General features: G+C 39.3%; 1 protein-coding gene across 2 annotated transcripts in view; it reads right to left on the reverse strand.

The window, feature by feature from the left end:
* Window positions 1-6,754: 6,754 nt before the first annotated feature.
* LOC130915756 (PDZ domain-containing RING finger protein 4-like) overlaps window positions 6,755-22,685 on the reverse strand; it is a 301,297-nt gene continuing 285,366 nt past the window's right edge. For both annotated transcript variants that reach the window (XM_057835785.1, XM_057835786.1), the window contains exons 6-8: window positions 19,600-19,701; window positions 14,924-15,052; window positions 6,755-12,623 (exon numbers count right to left, since the gene is read on the reverse strand). In XM_057835785.1, the coding sequence (XP_057691768.1) occupies window positions 11,202-12,623; window positions 14,924-15,052; window positions 19,600-19,701 (1,653 nt within the window). In that variant the 3' untranslated portion in view covers window positions 6,755-11,201. The remainder of the gene's footprint in view (window positions 12,624-14,923; window positions 15,053-19,599; window positions 19,702-22,685) is intronic.

Below are 22,685 nucleotides of genomic sequence, written 5' to 3' on the forward strand. Positions count from 1 at the left end.
ATGTTGAAGCTGAATGTGCTTATAAAGAAAGTGCCAGCACGTCGTGTGTGGTATACGTTTGTTAAGAAAAAGCACAAAACAAGACACCTTTCTCTGCCTCTTAGCTCTCAAGTGCGTCATTGTAATCTGTTTGAGGCAATGCATGAGCGGGTCATTCCGCGCATACGTTAAATAATTTAACGTGACGAATTAAAAAAGGAATTACTGCCCGTTAACGCGTTAAATTTAGCAGCCCTAGTGTAAATACAATGAGAGAGAAAGAAAAATCCTCCATCCATACAGCCAGTACCACTTGAGGTAGAAATTTGAAAATAAGATTGAAAAAAAGTGGTGCAGACATTGGGAATGAAGATTTTAATAAACTGCAGAAACTGCATGTGTGGATTGTGGGGCTTGCCAATGAGTGTTTTGTCTGGGTGAGTGAAGAGAGGGCCAATTAAAGAGGGAGTATAGCACACAGAGTGTTAAAGGGAGCACAAGCGGTTGGTGCTGTGGTATATTGCATCTAAAAAAAATTTTAAGCTGATATATGGTGCATATCTCTTATCTGGGAAGTCATTTTAACAAGAAGCAATTTAGAAAGAGAAAAAGTCCCCGAATAGCGAAAACACTCACTGAATTAAGCCCCAGTGACCTTCAAATTCCAAATCTTTTAACACGTCTTAAAGGTATAACTTCCTCAGCCTTATGGTGTCCGACTAATGCTGCTCAGTTCCGTGACCTAACCTTATGTTTCCATATTGAATATGATGACATGGCACAGTCACAGCAACAATTCATTTAATGGGTTCTTAGTTTGACAAATGACGCATGTATCACAGTCAGTGACTTATCTGTTCATATGAGGCAGAAGTAATAGATGTTTCTTCCAAACGCTGGCCTAAACAAAATTGCGTGCACTCAAGATAATTAAAATTCTCCACCCTGTAATCACTTTCAGCAGCAATCTGCTTAAAGACATGACTAATACAGTGGATGTAATTGATTACACCGCTCATAGTAAGACTATGAGCAATTTTCTATTGTTCTCCAGGGTTGCGTCGCTGCAAGGCGCACCGGAGGAGCTTTGACCTCAAGAAGGTTCATTATTTCCAAAATAAGAGCACTAGAGATTTAGACAAAGCATCGCAAGAAAAGTCCAGGTCCCAAGGTATTTAAATGATATAAAGCTGAGAAGCCTTTCTCCATGCACAAGACACAAATGCATTAATCATAATATACCTAAAAGTAGAAACAGTGAGCTAGTTCAGACAATGGAACTTTCTTTGTGCCCTCTACTGAAGTTTAATAAAGTGTAAACAGTATCTGGAAGCTATAACATGAGAGGAACTTTTGAACCATCATTCCAAACTTTAAAGGGCAATGGGGTTAGTACATTTGTTGTTCTTTTCCACACTTTTCAGCAATACAAGTTGGAATAAAGGACAGAGAATTTGTGGTGTACTATCCAGGGATTCCCAAAGGTCATGAGCAAACATTCATAACAGCGGAGGTACTGTACATTTGAGTTGTGTGGAGGACTGCTATCTAGTTGACATTTGTGCCAGAGCTGCTGTTTGAACTGCACACGGCTCAGACAAATGCCACGGCTGTCACCTTACGCTTTTTAATTACACCTGATCGGATCTGTTAGGGGCCCGCAGATGAACTTAATTAGCCGCCGAGCACTTGGGCGACTTCCCAATGGCTCGATTCACATCTGCGGCAATCGACCTTTTCAACATTACGTCACACATACTTCCGCAGAGTGACCCATGATTGCTCTACTTGTAAACAAAACCTTCATGTCCTTTGACAGAAAAGTCAGCATGGTTCAGAAAACAGGGTAAATGTTTTGCTAGGTTACTCAAAGTCAGCAAAAACAAACATTTGTATACATACCAATGACTTGATGATGTAGGTATGGTTTCCGGGCTTTCCCTTTCATGTTATTCCCTGTAAAGATGGCAGTACAAACCCAAACACACAAAAAAATGGCCATTATTTCAACACTCATATGGAAGGCAAAGACAATGCAATGGATTTGTCGGTTGTGCTCACCGTTGTCGCTTACATTAAAAATTCAAGTTAAGACAACACATTGACCAGTTCTGCGCGGCGACAAGGCCACAGAGATGATGAAGTGGCTGCTCCCTCCAAATGAACATTAAGCCATCCGAGCGGAAGGCGCTTTTAATTGAAATCTCCTCCACCTGAACGGCCTGACATGCTTGCAAGAGTGTGAGGATGGATGTTCACTCCATGAGTACTTCACTGATCACACAAGGAGCTTTGAGAAGTCAATGTTAACCTTTCTTACCTACAGTGGGAAAAATAAGTATTTAGTCAACCACTAATTGTGCAAGTTGTCCCACTTGAAAATATTCAAGAGGCCTGTAATTGTCAACATGGGTAAACCTCAACCATGAGAGACAGAATGTGGAAAAAAAAAAACAGAAAATCACATTGTTTGATTTTTAAAGAATTTATTTGCAAATAATGGTGGAAAATAAGTATTTGGTCTATACCAATAGTTCATCTCAATACTTTGTTATGTACCCTTTGTTGGCAATAACGGAGGCTAAACGTTTTCTGTAACTCTTCACAAGCTTTTCACACACTGTTGCTGGTAATTTGGCCCATTCCTCCATGCAGATCTCCTCTAGAGCAGTGATGTTTTGGGGCTGTCGTTGGGCAACATGGACTTTCAACTCCCCCCTTACCCCGTGGCGTCAAAATTATAACTAGAACGGGGAGCAAAAATCCCAGAACCACACGGGGGGACCTAGAGAATGACCTACAGAGAGCTGGGACCACAGTAACAAAGGCTACTATCAGTAACACAATGCGCCGCCAGGGACTCAAATCCTGCACTGCCAGACGTGTCCCCCTGCTGAAGAAAGTACACGTCCAGGTCCGTTTGCGGTTCGCTAAAGAGTATTTGGATGATCCAGAAGAGGACTGGGAGAATGTGTTATGGTCAGATGAAACCAAAATAGAACATTTTGGTAGAAAAACAGGTTATCGTGTTTGGAGGAAAAAGAATACTGAACTGCACTGTACCCACTATGAAGCATGGGGGTGGAAACATCATGCTTTGAGGCTGTTTTTCTGCAAAGAGACCAGGATGACTGATCTGTGTAAAGGAAAGAATGAATGGGGCCACGTATCAAGAGAATTTGAGTGAAAATCTCCTTTCATCAGCAAGGGCATTGAAGATGAGACGTGGCTGGGTCTTTCAGCATGACAATGATCCCAAACACACAGCCAGGGCAACAAAGGAGTGGCTTCGTATGAAGCATTTTAAGGTCCTGGAGTGGCCTAGCCAGTCTTCAGATCTCAACCCTATAGAAAATCTGTGGAGGGAGTTAAAAGTCCGTGTTGCCCAACGACAGCCCTAAAATATCCCTGCTCTAGAGGAGATCTGCATGGAGGAATGGGCCAAAATACCAGCAACAGTGTGTGAAAAGCTTGTGAAGAGTTACAGAAAACGTTTGGCCTCGGTTATTGCCAACAAAGGGCACATAACAAAGTATTGAGATGAACTTTTGGTATTGACCAAATACTCATTTTCCACCATGATTTGCAAATCAATTATTTAAAAATCAAACAATGTGATTTTCTCTTTTTTTCCCCCACATTTTGTCTCTCATGGTTGAGGTTTACCCATGTTGACAATTACAGGCATCTCTAATATTTTCAAGTGGGAGAATTTGCACAATTAATGGTTGACTAAATACCTATTTTCCCCACTGTACCTTTCTAAATTCCCAGACACCAATTTTTGCCTACCTATAAAACTCTTTCTACCTTCTTACCCATCTGATTTGTTCTGTGTTCCTTCTTACATTTAAAATGTAAAGTTAAGATAAAGGTAAAACATACTTCATTAATCCCTGGAGGGGACATTTAAATATTCCGAGAGCCATAGAATCACACAAATACACATTCATTCAGGTCAAGGAAAAGCAGCGGACCGTAGTAATAAAAGAGGTTAATAAAGAAAAGATGCAAATATTCACACTGAGCTGTTGTAGTCCGATAGCAGCAGGAACAGCAGGACTCGAGACTTGACAACCTGACTCGAACTCGATCGTAGATCGTTTCCAACCTGCCCGTGATTCGCTTGGAACACCTTAATGCTGGTTTATTCCCTGCAGACTATCTTGCCGTTTTTTTCTTTATACATTGACAATAACGTTTCCCTCAAAGATAAACTTAAATACTTTGTGGGTGGGCTAGGGAACAATGGTGAAGGCCTTGACTAACCTGTGACTTGACTTGAAAACCTATTGACTTGTCAAAGGTCGAAAAGACGAATCGTGTCTTGACATAACTCGTCCTTACAACCTTGTGACTCGGCTCGCCATGATCTTGAGACTTGACTCGACATAACCTCTTGACTTGCCCACAACAGGTAAGACTCAGGACTTACTTGTGACTCGGATCATAGTGCAATTATCTGCTACACGGTACTCCTATCCCTCCTCTTTCTTCAAATATGCCACGACAATGTGAAGAAATAGATATTGAAATGCAGTGGTACCTCTACATATGAAGTTAATTCGTTCCAGGACCTTGTTTGTAAGTCGAAATGGTCGTATGTCGAGCAGGATTTTTCCATAAGAATACATTATAATTAGAGATGACATCCATAGACGTTCAATCTGTTTGAAGTGGGAGATGGCAGCGAATTCGTTCATTCGCTGCCATCCCTCCCACTTCAAATGGATTGGACGTCTAGTAGTAGAGATGTCCCGATCGATCGTCACGTCATTTTCAAAGTATCGGAATCGGCAAAAAAATATCGGCCATGCCTTTTTTTAACATATATGTATTTTAATTAAATCGTTTTCTAATTGTATTTACTGTTACAGACATAATATGTTACACTCATCTAGAGTCTTTAGTTTAGGGTTAAGGTAGGGTTATCAAAAATATCCCGATAACGGCGGAAATTTATTAAAAAATGTGTCACGTTAAAATAATTAACACAATTAATGTATTCGCTGCACGACCCTCTCACTCATTGTCGCGCTCAATCTGTAATGACGCCGTTTTACCTATATAGAGAGATAAAAGGCAGCGCTAAATGAGTAGAGTGAATTTTGGCAGCCTTTGGAGCCTTTCTTCAATTGGCTAAAGCCTTGCAATCCCACTCCTTATAATTAGAAATATCATGGGAAGCAATGTGGGGAAATAAGGTGGCAATTGATCTTTGTCTTAACACCTTAAATTATTTCCCAAAGTAGAGAAGATATATCCATTGGTAGCACGACGCACAGTCATGGTTCCACTTCCCATCATGCATTGGGGCATGGCTGCAGTATCATTTACTGAAAGCTCAACAAATACACTAGATGGCAATATTTAGTCACAATATACAAAGTCACAAGTCTTTCTATCTGTGGATCCCTCTCACAGAAAGAATGTTAATGTAAATGCCATCTTGAGGATTTATTGTCATAATAAACAAATACAGTACTTATGTACTGTATGTTGAATGTATATATTCGTCCGAGTTTTATTCATTTTTTTCTTAATGCATTGCCAAAATGTATATGATCGGGAAAAAATATCGAGAATGATTGGATTTGAATCGGGAGCAAAAAAAAAGCAATCGGATCGGGAAATATCGGGATCGGCAGATACTCAAACTAAAACGATCGGATCGGGAGCAAAAAAACATGATCGGAACAACCCTAAATATAATTCCATTAATTTGTTCTTCAGGCCGAAAATCTACATTAAATTCTTTATAAATATTGCTGGTATAATTTTAAATGGCATTTACACATAGCAAAAATAAAAGTAAAATCTCTACCAAACCTACCTCACTGCCTGGCGTGGCAGTGAGGTAGGTTTGGTAGAGATTTTACTTTTTTTTAATGTTTGTTGTTGGCGTCAACTGCGGCGGACAATAGGCGTGTTGTGTTCTGAAATTAATGATTAAAAACCTGACGAAGCTGGCGATTTCTTTGGCGATACCACAATAATAGTCACCTTAACTTAAAAGACTGGCCAACGGAGGTCGGAGGAGGACCGTCGAAATCGTAGACATTCTACGGCCGTATTGTTGAGCCAGTTCACGGACGCACACACCATGCTTTTATTTTTCAATCATTTCATTCTTCATTTCAATGGTAAACATCACCTTTTTTTTCACCACCTGCACTAACATTGTTGGAACCCATGTTGATTTCTCTCACAAGAAAATCTGGCATGCGTCCGTCTTGAGGGAAAAAGAAACTGGGGCGCTGTCATAAATCGTCGTATTTCGAGCATGTCGTCAGATGTAGAAACAAATGGTGAGTCAAATTTTACATCGGATGTTGAAAAGATCGTGTGTCGAAATGCTCGTATGTCAAGGTACCACTGTACTTTGTTTTATTTGCTTCATGTTGATAGAACTTTGATGAGAATGGCTTTATATTATTAATATAGGCTAGAATTTTAAATTTTAGGACTTTATGCTAATGGTGTGCCTTGATATTTTTTTTGTGCAAAAAGTGTGCCTCAGCTCAAAATGCGTTGGGAACACTGGTTTAGAGTATCTCTCACATCCCCTGCAAGGCCACTTTCATAACAAACAGTTTAGATGTTGTCATCACTTACCTGGATGGGATTCATTCTAATCAGCTAATCCTCAAGTTGGGATGGGTGTGTTTTAGCAGCTCCATTAAGTACTCATTCTAGTTTCAGATAGAATAAAACAAGCAGCTCAGTATTGTACACGCTCGAAACCAAAACAAAAAGTAGACAATTTATCGTCATTTTATTTCGCAAAGAGCACCATCATCACATTTTTTCCCAACTGGCTACACATTGGTCGACTACGCGTTCACGTGAAACCATGGCACACGGACTCGAACAAAGACGAAGGGATCCCGGTCTCCGTATGTGAAATTTACAATATTTCCGTTTTCAGCAATAAATTCACATGGAAATAAACTACAACTTCAATTTGAGTTTATAATAAGAGTTCCAATCAGCTGAGTCCTGCTCAGTGGCAAACTATACAATTTCAGGTATGGAAAAGAAAATATTAGTCAACAAAGATTTGAACAATGCAACAAAAATACACAAGTCTAAATTCAATATGAACCTTTTTGTGTTGTATATAACTGAACTGGCACAGCTGAAACATTGTATTGCAATCGTTTGTGGACACTCACTGAAACTTTATTAGGTGCATCTGCAAGACAAGTTATATAGTAAGGCTCATTTTAAAATTGGAGTTTTTCTTTCAAAAATCTATAGTTAACTTATACCAGTACAGGTAAAAGTAGCAGTGTTTTATCACTGCTTAAAATCCTGTAGATGAGCTTTAATTTGACTTTTGGATATACAGTACGTCTTCTTGGGCTCTACCTAATAAAGTGTCCATTGAATGTATGTGCAGATGCATTGCCATGAATTTGGATATTTTGTTGGAAAACAATTACTTTTAGCAATTAAATCGAAAAATAAAACTTTCAAGATTACAGGTTAAAAAAAAAAAAAAAAAAATCAAAAGTAAGAGCCTTCAGATTTTGGGGGGGGTTAATCTGCATGATACACCACTTTCACTTTGAACTGAACTACTATTAATGAACTTTTCCAAAATATTGAATTTTATGGTACTTGTAAAATTACAATGGATATCTGCCAAATAGTGTGTACGGCAGGGATCACCAACATGGTGGACCCAAGGACCCCATGTCCCTGGGCCTGTTCTAAAAAGTTAATCAGTGAAGGGACATTACGGATTCTTAGGGATGTTGTGAAAGTGACTTTTTAACATTAAACAGGTCAATAAAAATATTAAAGCAACACTTGGTAACTTTTTAACCTTTATAAAATATTTTATACCTTTTGTGATCGTATGTCGACTGACAACTAGTTGAATGACACCTGTTTTACATCTTGAGGGGGTCTGTATGGCTCTCACCGGCACTATTTAACTTTAAGGAGGGTGGCAGGAACCCTGCCACACACAAAAAAAACCCAACAACTAAAAATGTGCTGACTGCTTTACGGCATACGTCACTTTCCCCTTACCCCATTCATTGTAAAGTAGGGCTGTCAAATTTATCGCACTAACCGGCGGCAATTTATGTTTAAAATGAATCAAGTTAAAATATTTGACGCAATTAACGCATGCACGGAATGACCTGTTCATGCGTTGCCTCAAACAGTTTACAATGACGCGGTTTTTGCACATTGAGAGCGAAAAGGCAGAGAAATGCGAGTGGACATAGGCGTTCATTGATCCGCGCCTCTTATTGACTTAAGCTTTGGCAAATCTTTCACCACAAATATAAATATTGTGGCGGACGACGTGTGGAAGAATGAAAGAAGACGATCTTTTTTTCTTAACAGTTTAATTGAACGCAACCCAGAACACACTGTATACCATTTGCAGCCAACACTGACAGTCATGGTTGCCCAACTTCCCATCATGCATGGGCGGAACAGTTAAGTCGCTACAGTATCATTTAGTGAAAGCACAATAAAATACCTATCTCTCCAAAAAATGATGTTCACAAAAAGAAAAGCGCTCAATGCAAAGTGAACTGGCATTCCCAATCAAAATAGCTTTGCAAAATATACATAAAACTTACTCAGACATTGCCTTGGCTAGATCTCTAATTAATTTAAAACTCGCCATTGAAACCTTGGGTTTTCCCATTGGCAGTGTATCAAATACTTGTTCTCCCCACTGTACGTAGTTAAAGACACTGTGGAAGAATGGCAGGGAGCCCATGTGGCATTAAGAGGTGTTTTAATTAGGGCTGTCAAAATTATCGCGTTAACGGGCGGTAATGAATAAAAAAAAAAAATTAATCACGTTAAAATATGACGCAATTAACGCACATGCCCTGCTCAAACAGATTAAAATGACAGCAGTGTAATGTCCGCTTGTTACTTTTTTTTTGGTGTTTGGCGCCCTCTGCTGGTGCTTTCAGCACAACGAGTGAGCATGGTGTAATTATTGACATCAACATTGGCGAGCTACTAGTTTGTCTTTTGATTGAAAATTTTACAAATTTTAATAAAACGAAAACATTAAGAGGGGTTTTAATATAAAATTTCTATAACTTGTACTAACATTTATCTTTTAAGAACTACAAGTCTTTCTATCCATGGATCGCTTTAAGAGAATGTTAATAATGTTAATCTTGTTGATTTATTTTTAAAATAAACAATAGAGATGCACGGTAATATCGGTCACCGATAATTATCGGCCGATAATGACAATTATGACGTCACACAGATAATGCAGATAAAACGAAATTCAACCGATAATGCAATCCGATAATTATATACTTGATTTGGCCTCCAAATGTGCGCAATCAACAATTTTGTCCAATTGTGCTAGTTTTAAGGAGGTATTTTTGCAGTGTAATAATGTGATATATGTTAGGAATGGCTTACTTTTAACGGCATTTTTGTGCAACTTGGTTGTTTACTCTCTAAGTAATTGTTACCAAAAGCTTACCATTACACAATGTCATTGCCATTGTTTAGATGTTGGAATTTACTACTTGTTCACATTTGATGTGGAAAAAAAATAGCACTAAATTACCTTTTTGCACAGTAACATTTGATCTTTGTTTACTTTAAAATTTTACATACATATTTGAATAGAATTATCAGCGTGACATTATCGGTTATCGGGTGGAAGGGGCAGGAAATTATCGGTTATCGATATCGGTTGAAAAATGTATTATCGTGCATCACTAATAAACAAATACAGTACTTATGTACCGTATGTTGAATGTATATATCTGTCTTGTGTCTTTCCATTCCAACAATAATTTACAGAAAAATATGGCATATTTTATAGATGGTTTGAATTGCGATTAATTACGATTAATTAATTTTTAAGCTGTCATTAACTCGATTAAAAATTTTCATCGTTTGACAGCCCTAGTTTTAATATAAAATTACTATAACTTACACAAATTTAACTTTTAAGAACTACAAGTCTTTCTATCCGTGGATCCCTTTACAGAAAGAATGTTAATGCCATCTTGTGGATTTATTGTCATAATAAACAAATACAGTACTTATGTACAGTGTTGAATGTTTATGTCCGTCTTGTGTCTTATCTTTCATTCCAACAATAATTTACAGGAAAATATGGCATATTTTAGAGATGGTTTGAATTGCGATTAATTAATTTCTAAGCTGTGATTAACTCGATTAAAAAATTTGATTGTTGGACAGCCCTATTGTAAAGACTGATGTCAATGCGAACGCTTTGGCGCGAATTCTGCTAAGAAGAAGAAGAGACAAAAAGTTTTGTCTGAGGAAGAAAAAAAAAGAGGCTACCAGGATACACTGAATGAAGATTTCACTCGCTGGCATGACCCCCCCCACCAAACAGCGCGGTCAGCGCTGACGAGTCACACTAAGCCACACAGTTGCTAACCGTCATATGCTATTGTTTAGCCACAACTGGATTAATTAACTCATTACTATATGTCCTTTAAACAGCCACTGGAACGGAAATGTTGTTTAATCAAACAGCAGGCAACCCGGAGATTGATTATTCATTCATTAATGATTTTACGACACTGTTCGGGTGTGCGCTGGTCCTCATGGGAAACGCAGTGCTGGTCTTCATGGGAAACGCAGTCTTAAGGCAAAACACGACCACTTTTTCGACCGGCGTTGCTAAAATTGCCCAAAACTGTAAATTACAAAGTGTTGCTTTAATGCATACATCTGTTTCCTACCGTAGATTTTTTTTTTTTTTTTTTTTGCAATGATCTCATTAACAATCAAGTTTCCTTAAATTAATTGTCAGTAAACAAAGATGAGCATATCAGTTCAGCATTTCAGTGTGCATTATGCTGGTAGCCCTTCACATTAATTAGTACCTACAAAGTACCTTTCAGATTCAAAATGGTTGGTGACCCCTGAGAGATGAATGCTAAAAGGAGATGTATGACAAAAAGGCATGAGATCTGCTGGGTTTTGCATTGGTCCATAAGAAAATAATCAAACAAGCATGTCTAAGTTGCATGACTATGACAAAAATGTTAAAATAGGCGACAATGTTGATCGGTATAAAAATGTCCGAGATGTTGCCATACCGCCATGGATAAACTCTTTACAAAATGCTATTTGGGTGTACAAAGTGTGAAAAATACTCCTATTGTCCTCATAAAAATGCCGCATTGAACGAGGCGATTAGATTCATACCACCACAGGTAGAAAGTAAGCTGTTTGTTTTACACAGTAGTGACCGACAGGAAGGCGTTGTGTACCTGCGCCCCCTCCGGAGCTTTGGTCCCATGTGTCATCAGTTCCTGGATGGTCATCCAATTGTCCAGGATCTTCTTGTTGCGCTTTTTCATCATCTTCTTGTGGCTCAACTCGATGATACTGACTTCCTTGCGGCTGGCCTCGCCACTGCTGCTCTGCGGGTTCTCCTTCAGGCTTTCCAGCCGGCTACGCTGCATGAACTCTCGACGCTTCCTTTGCTCCTTGGCGCGCAGCAGGTGCTGCTTCCTTTCCTCCTTGCTCCAGTAGCGACCCATCTTCATCTCGCTCATGGCGTCGTCGTCTGTGGTCATACCGCCGCTGCGCTCCTCTTTGATCTTCAGCGCTCGCTCCCGTAGGATTTTGTCGCGCACCGGCCGTTTGGTGACGTAGCGCGTACCGTCGCCGCGGATCTTCACCTTCCACTCCATCTTAGGCTCATCCAGGAGCAGAGGTGCCGCCATAGGCTCTTTGTTGCACACACTGAGCAGGCTGAGCTGGCTCTGGGCGTACTCAACGGCCGAGCGCTGCTGGATGAGCTGCATATAGCTCTGGTAATGGCGAGCGTGAGCGGGGATGTCGCCTTGCCGATGATGAGAACTGTGCGATGGGGAGAAGTAAGGGATCTGTGTCACCCGGGGCTTAGATTTCCCTCGGCGTCGGTCCTCCTCGGGTCGGAGCATCTGGTCCGACTCTGAGCGATCGCTGTGGTCCGGACTGCTGCTCTTGCCCAGAAGTGGGACCGGACTAGGACTGAGCGAGGGTCCGGTGGCGAGGCTGCTGTGGAGGTTCCTCTGGTTGGTGAGGCTCACCATCCTCTGGAGGGAGTGTTCAGGGGAGCGATCCATAGCCAGAGGGGTACTCCGTGAGCTCTCGGCTGTGTTATAGGCGCTGGAGCTGTCCTTGTCGGACTTTTCCGGCCTCTCGTTGATGTCGGTCAGCTTGCCTTTGCCAAGTTCTCCTCGAAGGGGACTCGCCGACTGCTGACCATTGCGAAGCTTGTGCGCCTGCATGATGTTCTGGCACTCCAGCTCGATGCTTCGCAGCTCCTCGTTGAGCATGCGCAGCTCGTGCTGGACGCCGCCTGGCTCTGCCACGCTGCACTCGATGGTGCTGCGGCGGCTGTAGAAGAGGTCGTACTCGCCGCTGTTCCGGATCTGGCACTTTAGCTCCAGAAGCTGCTGGAAGCGATCGCCCGCCGCCACGTCTTCTTTGTCGTCCTCATCCTCATGGCGACGCGGGTCCCTCTTGTCACGAAGGCATTGTGACAGGCGTCTCTGTATTTGTGCCAGGACGTTGTGCTCGGAATTTTCCAGTCTCTCTTTCAGATTCCGACCTCTTTCCTGAGGCTGAGGGAGTGTGGAGCAGGTGGGCTTGTCGTCGTCTTCCCGCTGGTAACAAAAACAAATACTTAACTTCTCCTCTGAATTATTGTAATTTTGTAACTTGTTGTTCCTAATGGTATGGCCCTCGAGATTATTTGTGAGTGTATTTCAACTTTGTGAATTCCAAAGTACGCCAATTAAGGTCACGTTTGCTGTAAGATTTTTCTACTGTTAGGTCATATTTCAGGTACATTAAGAGTGTGTCAATATCTCGATACAGCGATATAGCGCGATATTTTGCAACCCGATTGGTTATCGATATGCTCCCGCCAAGTATCGATACTTTTATTTGACATATTGGCCATTGGATGTTGTAAACTGCTCAGTGTTTGTTAAGCAATTCCTTGGCGTTCCACTAGGGGCGCTCAAGAGTGGCGGTGAAGGTAAAGTGCGCACAAGCCGTCTAGAGAAGAAGAGAGGAAGCTCTAAGTGGGTTGAAAAAAATAAAGCTTCGTGGGAACGGTGGAGGAAAAAGTGACAAAAATATTGCTACAAATCACATGTGGACACACTTTAGATTTTACACCAACAACAAAGGAAGTAGGGCTGCAGCTATCGAATATTTTAGTAGTCGATTAATCGATGGACTAGTTAGTTCGAATAATCGAGTAATTGGATAAGAAACATGAAAAATTAAAATACCTGAGCTGAGCCTCAAACGGTATAAATTAAACGGTATAAATTAATTTTTAAAAAAAATTTAAAAAGAGGATCTATGTACAACAAAAGAACAATTGACTAACTTAAATAGAAAAAGTCTGCTAGCTTAAGTGCTATAAAATGCTAAAGTTTTCTTTTTTTTTTTTTAAATTTTATAATGCTCTTAACAAATGGTTCAGACATTTTCCCACAAAAAAAAAACGCTAAATATACCTATAAACTAAATTATGAATGCATTAAAAAAACATCAGCTCAAACAAAAATTTAGCTTATGTTGGTGTTAACAAGGCTCTTAACAGTTGGATTCAGCCATGTGAAAAGAGGCAGACCAGATGGCAGTGTATCCACCCCAATCAATGAAACTAAATGCAAACACTTTCAAAATAAACCATTATAATGCCACTTTAATTAAACGAATACTCGAAGCGACAAAATTGAATTTGAATATTTTTTTCTACTCGAATACTTGAGTTAATCGATTAATCGTTGCAGCACTAAAAGGAAGTAAGGTGAACAAGGACTTTGCTGTATGCAAGAATTGTCTTACAAAAATAAGGTTCACTGCCAGCTGGTGACGAAGTGGACACGGATTTCTTCACTGCTTCACTTTCATCACTTGAGGTAAGAAAGTTCTGCAATGTAATTGATTTTTTTATTTTACATGTATTATTTTGATGACATTTGGTGTTGAGTGATATAAAATAAACCAGGACCGTAAACTGGATGAAAATGAATATCGAACAAGCCTACATGAACTTACTGATTTATTTGATATTATTTGAGAACCACTTTCCATCTAGTTTACTACACAAACTGTTATTACTGCCATTTTGATGCTATAAGCTATAAAAATGGTTTGGCTAGCTTCCAAGTTATATAAGGTGATGTACATGATAATTAATGTAGCCTACAGATTAAAAATAGGTAATTATTGCATTTTTAATTTCTATACATTCAATTATTTTTTTTAATTCACTCAATACTTCCAACACAAAAAAATCAGGATTTAAACTCAAAAGCTATTAATATTTTTTGTTTTATTTTGTTGTTTTTAAGGTGAGGAAAATTGTGACTGAACCCGACATCTCAAATGCTGAAGCAGATAGTGCTCAAACCAATGCTTTTGGCAACAAAGGTCATATACGAAGAAAAGACCCACCAATTTTATCATTGCCCAACTCCAAGCTCAACTTCTGACTGACACCTACAGCACGATTAATTAAAAAAAAAAAAAAAAAGATTTAAAACTTTAAAGAAATTAAGGGTGCCATTCATCATGATCTCTCCAAGAGATATCAGTGGTTGTGGTTTGTTTCCTCTATATTTGCATGTACACAATTTGCAGTAGATTCATATTTTACAGCAGTGTTGCACAGAAAAGGTGTCACTGTTTAATAAATGACTTAAACAGTACTTTTTCTATTTTTCTTTTCGTTTCAAGTTATATCGTAGAATATCATGTATCAAATTTCTGACCAATACATCGATAATTGCTGTATCGTGATATCGTGAGATAATCGTTATCGTGAGCCTTGTATCACGAATCGTATCGTATCGTGAGGTGCCCTGAGGTTCCCACTCCTAAGGTACATAGTAAAACAAAACAGCAAAGTCAGTCATGCTGTCACCTGGTGCTTGTGACTGACCTGTTCACTCTCCTGCTCCTCCTGGAAGGCGGCCAACTCCATCTCCTCGCGCTGCTGTTCCTCCAGCATTTCCATCTTGAGCTGTTCCAGGAACTCGCTGTGCTCGTCATCCAGCCAGGCCTCTTCCAGCTGCAGACGGAGGAAATTGTTATTTACGCGCCCGTGTCAAAAAACAAATAGTTGCCTGCTCTGTTGGGATTAACCGGCGACATTATGAGCTAGTGTTCGTCTCCATGTCGTCCATCTCTTGAGTTTTCCCACTGGATCTTAATCATCCATGTCGGAAGACTTGTAAAATTTATGATGGAACGATGCTTTTTATTTACAAACGGCTGCCGGCTCAGCTGCAGTGCGGCTCGGGTCCTTCCGCTCATTCGGCCGCCGGCCTGAACCTGCTCCGCATTAGCATGTGATTAGCTTTTATGGCTTTGCGTCGGAAGTCAATTACAGTGGCACTACATAAAAAATAAGACATCATGAGGTGCTTCGCTGGTGGCTTTCCGTACTGGGTTTTGCATTAAGAGAAGGCAGGCAAAAAAAAAAAAAAAAACTTTCGAGTGTGTATTTACTATACAGAGTATCTCACCTCAATGGGAAAATATTGCCTCTTGTTAAGACAGAAATTTCAGGATAAGTAAGGCAAAATACAGGATGGCTGGTACTCGCAGCTCCCAGAGTTGACTCAACGTAACATACTTATAGCTGTGCTGCCATTGGCTATTGCCTAGCATTCCTTGTATCCAATTGGCTAAGAAGGACCTCTACTGTATGTGTATGTGTGTATCCCAGCATGTTTTTCATTTCCCCTCGTGTTCCGACAGCTTTACATCAGTGTATTAACTTTGATTCTTATTAATATTATTCTTATTATTCAGGAATGAAAATGGGGCAGGGGTTAAAAAGGTGAGAAGGGTGTGGAGGAAATATGTTTCGGTACACTGTACAACTAGGGCTGTCCCAAATTACTGTTTCTGTCCTGATTAGTCAGCCGACTATTTTTACGATGAGTTGACTAATCTAATATATTTTCCCCCTTTTTTTACAATTTAGCAATGAAATTTTTGATGACGCTTATTAATTCACAAAAACATTTTGGAATACTTACATTCTTTATTAAAGTACAAATAAACACGTAAATAACAACAATAAATCACAAATAAACAATGATAACATTTTCTAGTGCAAAAGAATGGAATGTAAACAGATTCAGAACACTGACTTCACCTTTCCAACATGATTCAAAACAATTCTTAAAAAAATATCTAGCATTAATATTATTACTATACTATTATTCATGAGAGTATTATAATAATTATTCATTGCCAGTCAGATTTTTCATAAAGGGCGTCATTTTAAAGCTATTCTTAGTGTACAATCTGAATTCTGAAGTATCTGGGATTAACTCCAGAAATCGTTCTTTATATGATGAATTTGACATGCTTTTATTTTGAAATTTTTACCGGAAGTACTGTACGCTCGCTAAACCGCTAACCGTAAGCATTACACTCAGCAAAAAAAGCTTTTTTTTTTTTTCATTGCATGTGGTGTCAGTAATTTACAACTTTTTTTTTTTCATTTTTTTTCATTTGCAAATACTGTTAACTAGCATTTTTTCATGTTTGAAGTGTCACCTTTTAACCACAAGTTTGCGTTTTAGAGAAGACTGCCAGTGTTTTATAGCAGGCTAAAGTAGGTGTTCTTTTTTCCCCTTTAGCCTCAATGTAGCAATGCTAACGTTTACAGTGTTTAATATAGATGTATTTCCTTATTTTGTATGGCTGAACTTTAATTCTACGTCGTGTTGATGACCAATAAGCATCTGTTAAAGGAACTGGAGTATCATGTGCCATCAGCGTGCACACAAAAATGTATGAAAAAGATGCAGCTTTGAAAATTACCGCCTCATTTTTATGTACCGTGCGATAAATGGACTCATTGCATATCGCGATAGGCTTAGCAACTTCAATAAAACATGACGGTAGTTGGTTAGATGGACTTACGATCTACCAGCTTGTAATTGTCTTAATTGTCTCCTTTCGTCTTTCAAAATTACAACTGGGTGACGGCGCTTTAGCTGTTCATTCACGGCTGACGTGCAGCCAAGCTTGGCATTGAAGAGACAGGACATAACAGTGTAACCTCCTTTGTTTCGTTTAAATAAGTCAATGTTTGGCCACTCTGGTGCATTTTTTTGGCTTTGTGCCGCTTTCCCCACTTCCATACCAAGCGTCCGATTGAAAAATAAATCTCTCTCCTCTGATCGACACAATTCACGTAGGTCACCCTTTTTTACCTCAAAACGGCCAATTAAGAAGAATGCGAGAGATTCATGCATGTTTTTTTTTTTTTTTTTTTAAATACAGATTTTGTGTTTATTGTGCAATGATCCAATTCGTTCTATGCTTTAATGCATTTTTAGGCATTATAAAATATTTATGTCTGAATTTTGGGGGGCATGGAAGAGAGTAGGCCATTTACATGGAAATTGCGTCTCTACTTACAGAATTTTCAAGTGTAGGAACTACTTACAGAACCAGTTAATTTAGTAAGTAGAGGTACCACTGCACATACGCTTGAGCAGTGTTTTCCATAGTTTGGCATACGAGTACAACCAGTGGTACTAGTGCTACGTAAAAGAACGGTTTTTAATCCAGTATTGCACTTTAACCAAATAAAGTTCAGTTGTATTCAACTGGAACTACATAATATTCAAATTTCATACCCCACCTCAAACAAATTATCACCGTTTCATTTAATTTTTCTAAGATCTCCGTGTGCAGTTGATGTTAAAAAACGAAAAACTAAACTAAAACCTGTCTTTTTTTTTTTTTTTTTTTTTTAAATCAACATTTTGGCTACAACAGGGATGGCCAACCCTGGTCCTCCAGAGCAGTCCTCCAGTCCAGCTTGTTTTCAATGTCTCCCTCCTTTAACACACCTGAATCAAATGATCAGCTCATCAGCAAGCTCTGCAGTTGCCTGATAACAATCCTGATAATTTGATTCAGGTGTGTTGGAGGCGGGAGACATGGAAAACAAGCTGGATTGCGGCTCTCGAGGACCAGGGTTGGCCACCCCTGGACTACACTAACGTATATTTACATTGCCTGCCATTAAAGGCGACACACTCACCGGCCACTTTATTAGGTACACCATGCTAGTAACTGGTTGGACCCCCTTTTGCCTTCAGAACTGCCTCAATTCTTCGTGGCATAGATTCAAAAAGGTGCTGGAAGCATTCCTCAGAGTGTTTGGTCCATATTGACATGATGGCATCACACAGTTGGTGCAGATTTGTCGGTTGCACATCCATGATGCGAATCTCCCGTTCCACCACATCCCAAAGATGCTCTATTGGATAGAGATCGGGTGACCATTTGAGTACAGTGAACTCGTCATGTTCAAGAAACCAGTCTGAGATGATTCCAGCTTTATGACATGGCGCATTATCCTGCTTAAAGTAGCCATCAGAAGTTGGGTACATTGTGGTCATAAAGGGATGGACATGGTCAGCAACAATACTCAGGTACGCTGTGGCATTCCAACGATGCTCAATTGGTACCAAGGGGCCCAAAGAATGCCAAGAAAATATTCCCCACACCATTACACCACCACCACCACCACCACCAGCCTGAACCGTTGATACAAGGCAGCATGGATCCATGCTTTCATGTTGTTGACGCCAAATTCTGACCCTACCATCCGAATGTCGCAGCAGAAATCGAGACTCATCAGACCAGGCAACGTTTTTCCAATCTTCTATTGTCCAATTTCGATGAGCTTGTCCAAATTGTAGCCTCAGTTTCCTGTTCTTAGCTGAAAGGAGTGGCACCCGGCGTGATCTTCTGCTGCTGGAGCCCATCTGCCTCAAAATTCGACGTACTGTGCGTTCAGAGATGCTCTTCTGCCTACCTTGGTTGTAACAGGTGGTTATTTGAGTCACTGTTGCCTTTCTACCAGCTCGAACCAGTCTGGCCATTCTCCTCTGACCTCTGGCATCAACAAGGTATTTCCGCCCACAGAACTGCCGCTCACTGGATATTTTTTCTTTTTCGGACCATTCTCTGTAAACCCTAGAGATGGTTGTACGTGAATATCCCAGGAGATCAGCAGTTTCTGAAATACTCAGACCAGCCCTTCTGGCACCAACAACCATGCCACGTTCAAAGTCACTCAAATCACCTTTCTTCCCCATACTGATGCTCGGTTTGAACTGCAGGAGATTGTCTTAAACCATGTCTACATGCCTAAATGCACTGAGTTGCCGCCATGTGTTTGGCTGATTAGAAGTTAAGTGTTAACGAGCAGTTGGACAGGTGTACCTAATAAAGTGGCCGGTGAGTGTATATTCAGTTCATTTGAACTGGGAGGATTGGCAGCAAGTGTTTTGTGTTTTGCCATTTTTTGTGGCATTGAAGGTGCCATACATCCAATCCAGTTTGACTGGAGAGATCGCTGCCAGTTTAATGGTACAATGGTAGCCAATGGGTTAAGGTTTGCCCTAATGGTGGTACTCGGAGAGCCATGTATTCTTTGAGGTGGGACTTGCTGCAAAATGTTGGAGAACCACTGCGCTAGAGCACTTAGAATGATGAATTAGAATAATGACTTCTCATATATATAAATATATATTCATCACATATACACTATAGTAGTAGATAAAATTTCCTTCAAACCTGCATCTCAGGCCTGGCGACCAGCAGTAGGATGCTCCGACACTCTTCATTGGAGAGCGCAGCCATGGCTTCCTCTCGGTCCTGCACATCCTGGCCATTAATCTGAAGATGACACCCAAACTAGATTAGCACAAGAGAAAGGTGTACACATGGAGGCGCAAAGAGTAGTTAGACACGCAAAAAGAGGTCAGCTCATATGCAATAAAAAGCCCAGAGCACAACAATGCGTCGGCGGTTATTATGAATGGGACGGTGTTACAGTGGGCAGACGATGCGTACATACATCTCTTCGTACAATTAACTGGCCACTGACAGTGAGCGTTCATCTTTTCCCCGGCTAGACTAATGGCGCTGTCATCGGCCGATAATGGCGCCAGTAGTGTACGTGTAAACAACCCCCAAACACCCCCCCTTTCCGGATCACATCACTCACCCACCACCACTACACGATTAGAGCTAACAGTGTTGTACACAAAGTCTAAAAGAAAGACATACAGTATGTGAGGAGTCTGTTATTATGACCATTTTGAAAACAAAAAGCTTTAACTAAATGACAATAAAGTAGTAATGCTAACAATAATGCTCAAGTTGACATGTTAACAGAAAACCATTTTAATGCATATCTGGGTGATCTTTAGTGAACCACCTAACCTAGTGGCCAACATTACCCGTGAATATATAGTAGTAGTAGTAGTAGTAGAAAAAGTTTTACCCCCTAACCTAGTGGCCAACATTACCTGTAAATATAGTAGTAGTAGTAGTAGTAGAAGAAAAAGTCTTACCTATCTAAAATGTGAATCACTATGCAAATGTAATTGCTAAACGCTAGCGCTACACTACATGGACGCTAATTGCTAATGCGAATCATTTCGTGCACGAGCTAGTCTGTGGATTATTGTGTAATGACGCGTGTGTACAAGTCGTATAAAGTTGTAATGTAACAGTAATAAAGTTGTAATTGGCAAAAGTGAAAATTTTAAAGGAATAGTAAAGTGTCAATAGTACAAGACAATGGCTCAAAGTAAAAAATATGTCATAATATTTAGAAAAAGGCTCATAATAATAATTGCAAAAACAAAATGGTGTGATATGGAAACCAAGTTGTAACACAAGTTATATCAAAATATTTCATTTTATTTGGTCAACAACAAATAGAAAAGATTGTGCAGGTGAGAACAGAAAACCCAAAAAAGGTTAATAAAATAAATCTCAGATTAATACCTATTGGTAAAATATATAAAACCAAAAACATAAGCTTTGTCTGAAGTGTAAATACAATATTGAACATTAGGAAAGTAAAAATATAAACAACACCAGACAACGAAAAAATAAAATAATAAATAAATAAATAAGAATTGGATGCTAGATGTGTATACAGTGATCCCTCGTTAAGTGAAGAAACCGCATTTAATGTATTTATTCAGATTCAGCATTGGAAAGAGATACATATAAAACATGTTTAATTAAAAACTTAATATTAATTAAAATTAAGAATATATGGCGGAAAACACAGACAAGACTGAAAAAGCAGTTTCTGCTCTTGCACTCCTCTATAAAAGAAACTGCTGTATTTTAAGCCAAAACAACTGTTGTGTTTGATAGAACTATATGTCTATATGCTGCCATAGCAGATTCATGGCGCATTAAGCCCCGAACTATTTTTAATTTGCCCGTTTTACCCTCAAAACCCGTTTACAGACGTCGCGCAACCGTTTTTGTTTTAACCCAGCCATGAAAACAAGGTGATTCAAAATGTCTGTCATTTTTAGCTTAGAATCATTAATTGATGTCTAATATTTTGTTTGAAAAAAAAAAAAAAAAAACGACTTAAAAAAAATTATTCACTCGCATATTTTAAAATTTTTAAACAAATTACATCACAATGAGAAAAATGGCGTCTGTAAAAAAAGTCACGGATAGCTACCTCATATCTATCGCCAAATTGTATTTTTTTTGTTACTGTTGCATTTTCCTCGATAATATGTTATGATAAATAATCGATCCAAACAAAGAAAAATTGAAAAAAATGTTTAAATATATGAAAAAGAAAATCTCAACCACTCCTTGATGTCTGCGTTTTTTGCATTGCGACCCTTGTTGTATTGGCATGTTTCACCCATAAAATCCCCCAAAAATCCAGCTGTGGCCGCTCACAGCTGTGTCTTGACACTCAGTGATACATGCGACATGGAGTTTTTGGAACAAAACAAGAAAAGTACGTGATAATATTTCGTTAAAGTCATGGCGTCTGTAATTCTGCTCTTGCGTGCTCTCACCTCCAGATAGGGTTTTGCTGTATAAAAATACATACAAAAAAAAAAAAAAAAAAAGAAGTCCTCCTGTCCAAAATTTTTCATCCCCTAGAAAAGGTAGATTTTAAGCTTTCCAATGATGTATCTATCACACATGCATATCAACCAACTTTGAAATTTGGCCAAACTGGGGGTCTCAGAGTGGAACATCACGTCACCTGACTCTTTCCCGCCATATATATTATATATACATTTTTATAAATGGTTTTTTAGCACATACATAATAATTGTGTTAAGTTTTAAACATGTTACTGTCCCACCGAATTATTTTAATACAAGTAGAAAAATGCTTTATTAAATGCTTCATTGAGTGAGTCCACTGAAATCTGCTCAAGCAGCTCACTTACACACAATGAGTTGCCACAGCAACTGTTTAATAAGTTAAACGATGATTGACGCATGCTGCACTTTGAAGTTTCGGGTTCCAGGTATCTCTGGCAAGATCAAACCTTAACGGCTGTCAATCATCGTTAATTTTAATAAGCAACTCTAGTTAACTGCCTGACCAAGAAAAGGAGCAGGAGGTAGAGTGAGACTATGAGATCGTATCAGGACAACTCCTCTGTATTTGTTTATTTTTAAATTGGAAAAAAAATCCATGATGGACTGAGGGCGCCAAGTTTGAAGCGTAAATTTGCGAGGGATCATTCCATGATGTGCAAATATTAATGGTTTCAATAATATAAAGTAGTTTTAAAATTACAAAGTTATAACTTCAATAAAATGCATTGTAATATTTTATTTCGATCCATGGAAAGCCGAAAATATTTTTGA

This window comes from Corythoichthys intestinalis, chromosome 5, assembly GCF_030265065.1.
Source record: "Corythoichthys intestinalis isolate RoL2023-P3 chromosome 5, ASM3026506v1, whole genome shotgun sequence".
In the NCBI taxonomy this organism is placed as follows: Eukaryota; Metazoa; Chordata; class Actinopteri; order Syngnathiformes; family Syngnathidae; genus Corythoichthys; species Corythoichthys intestinalis.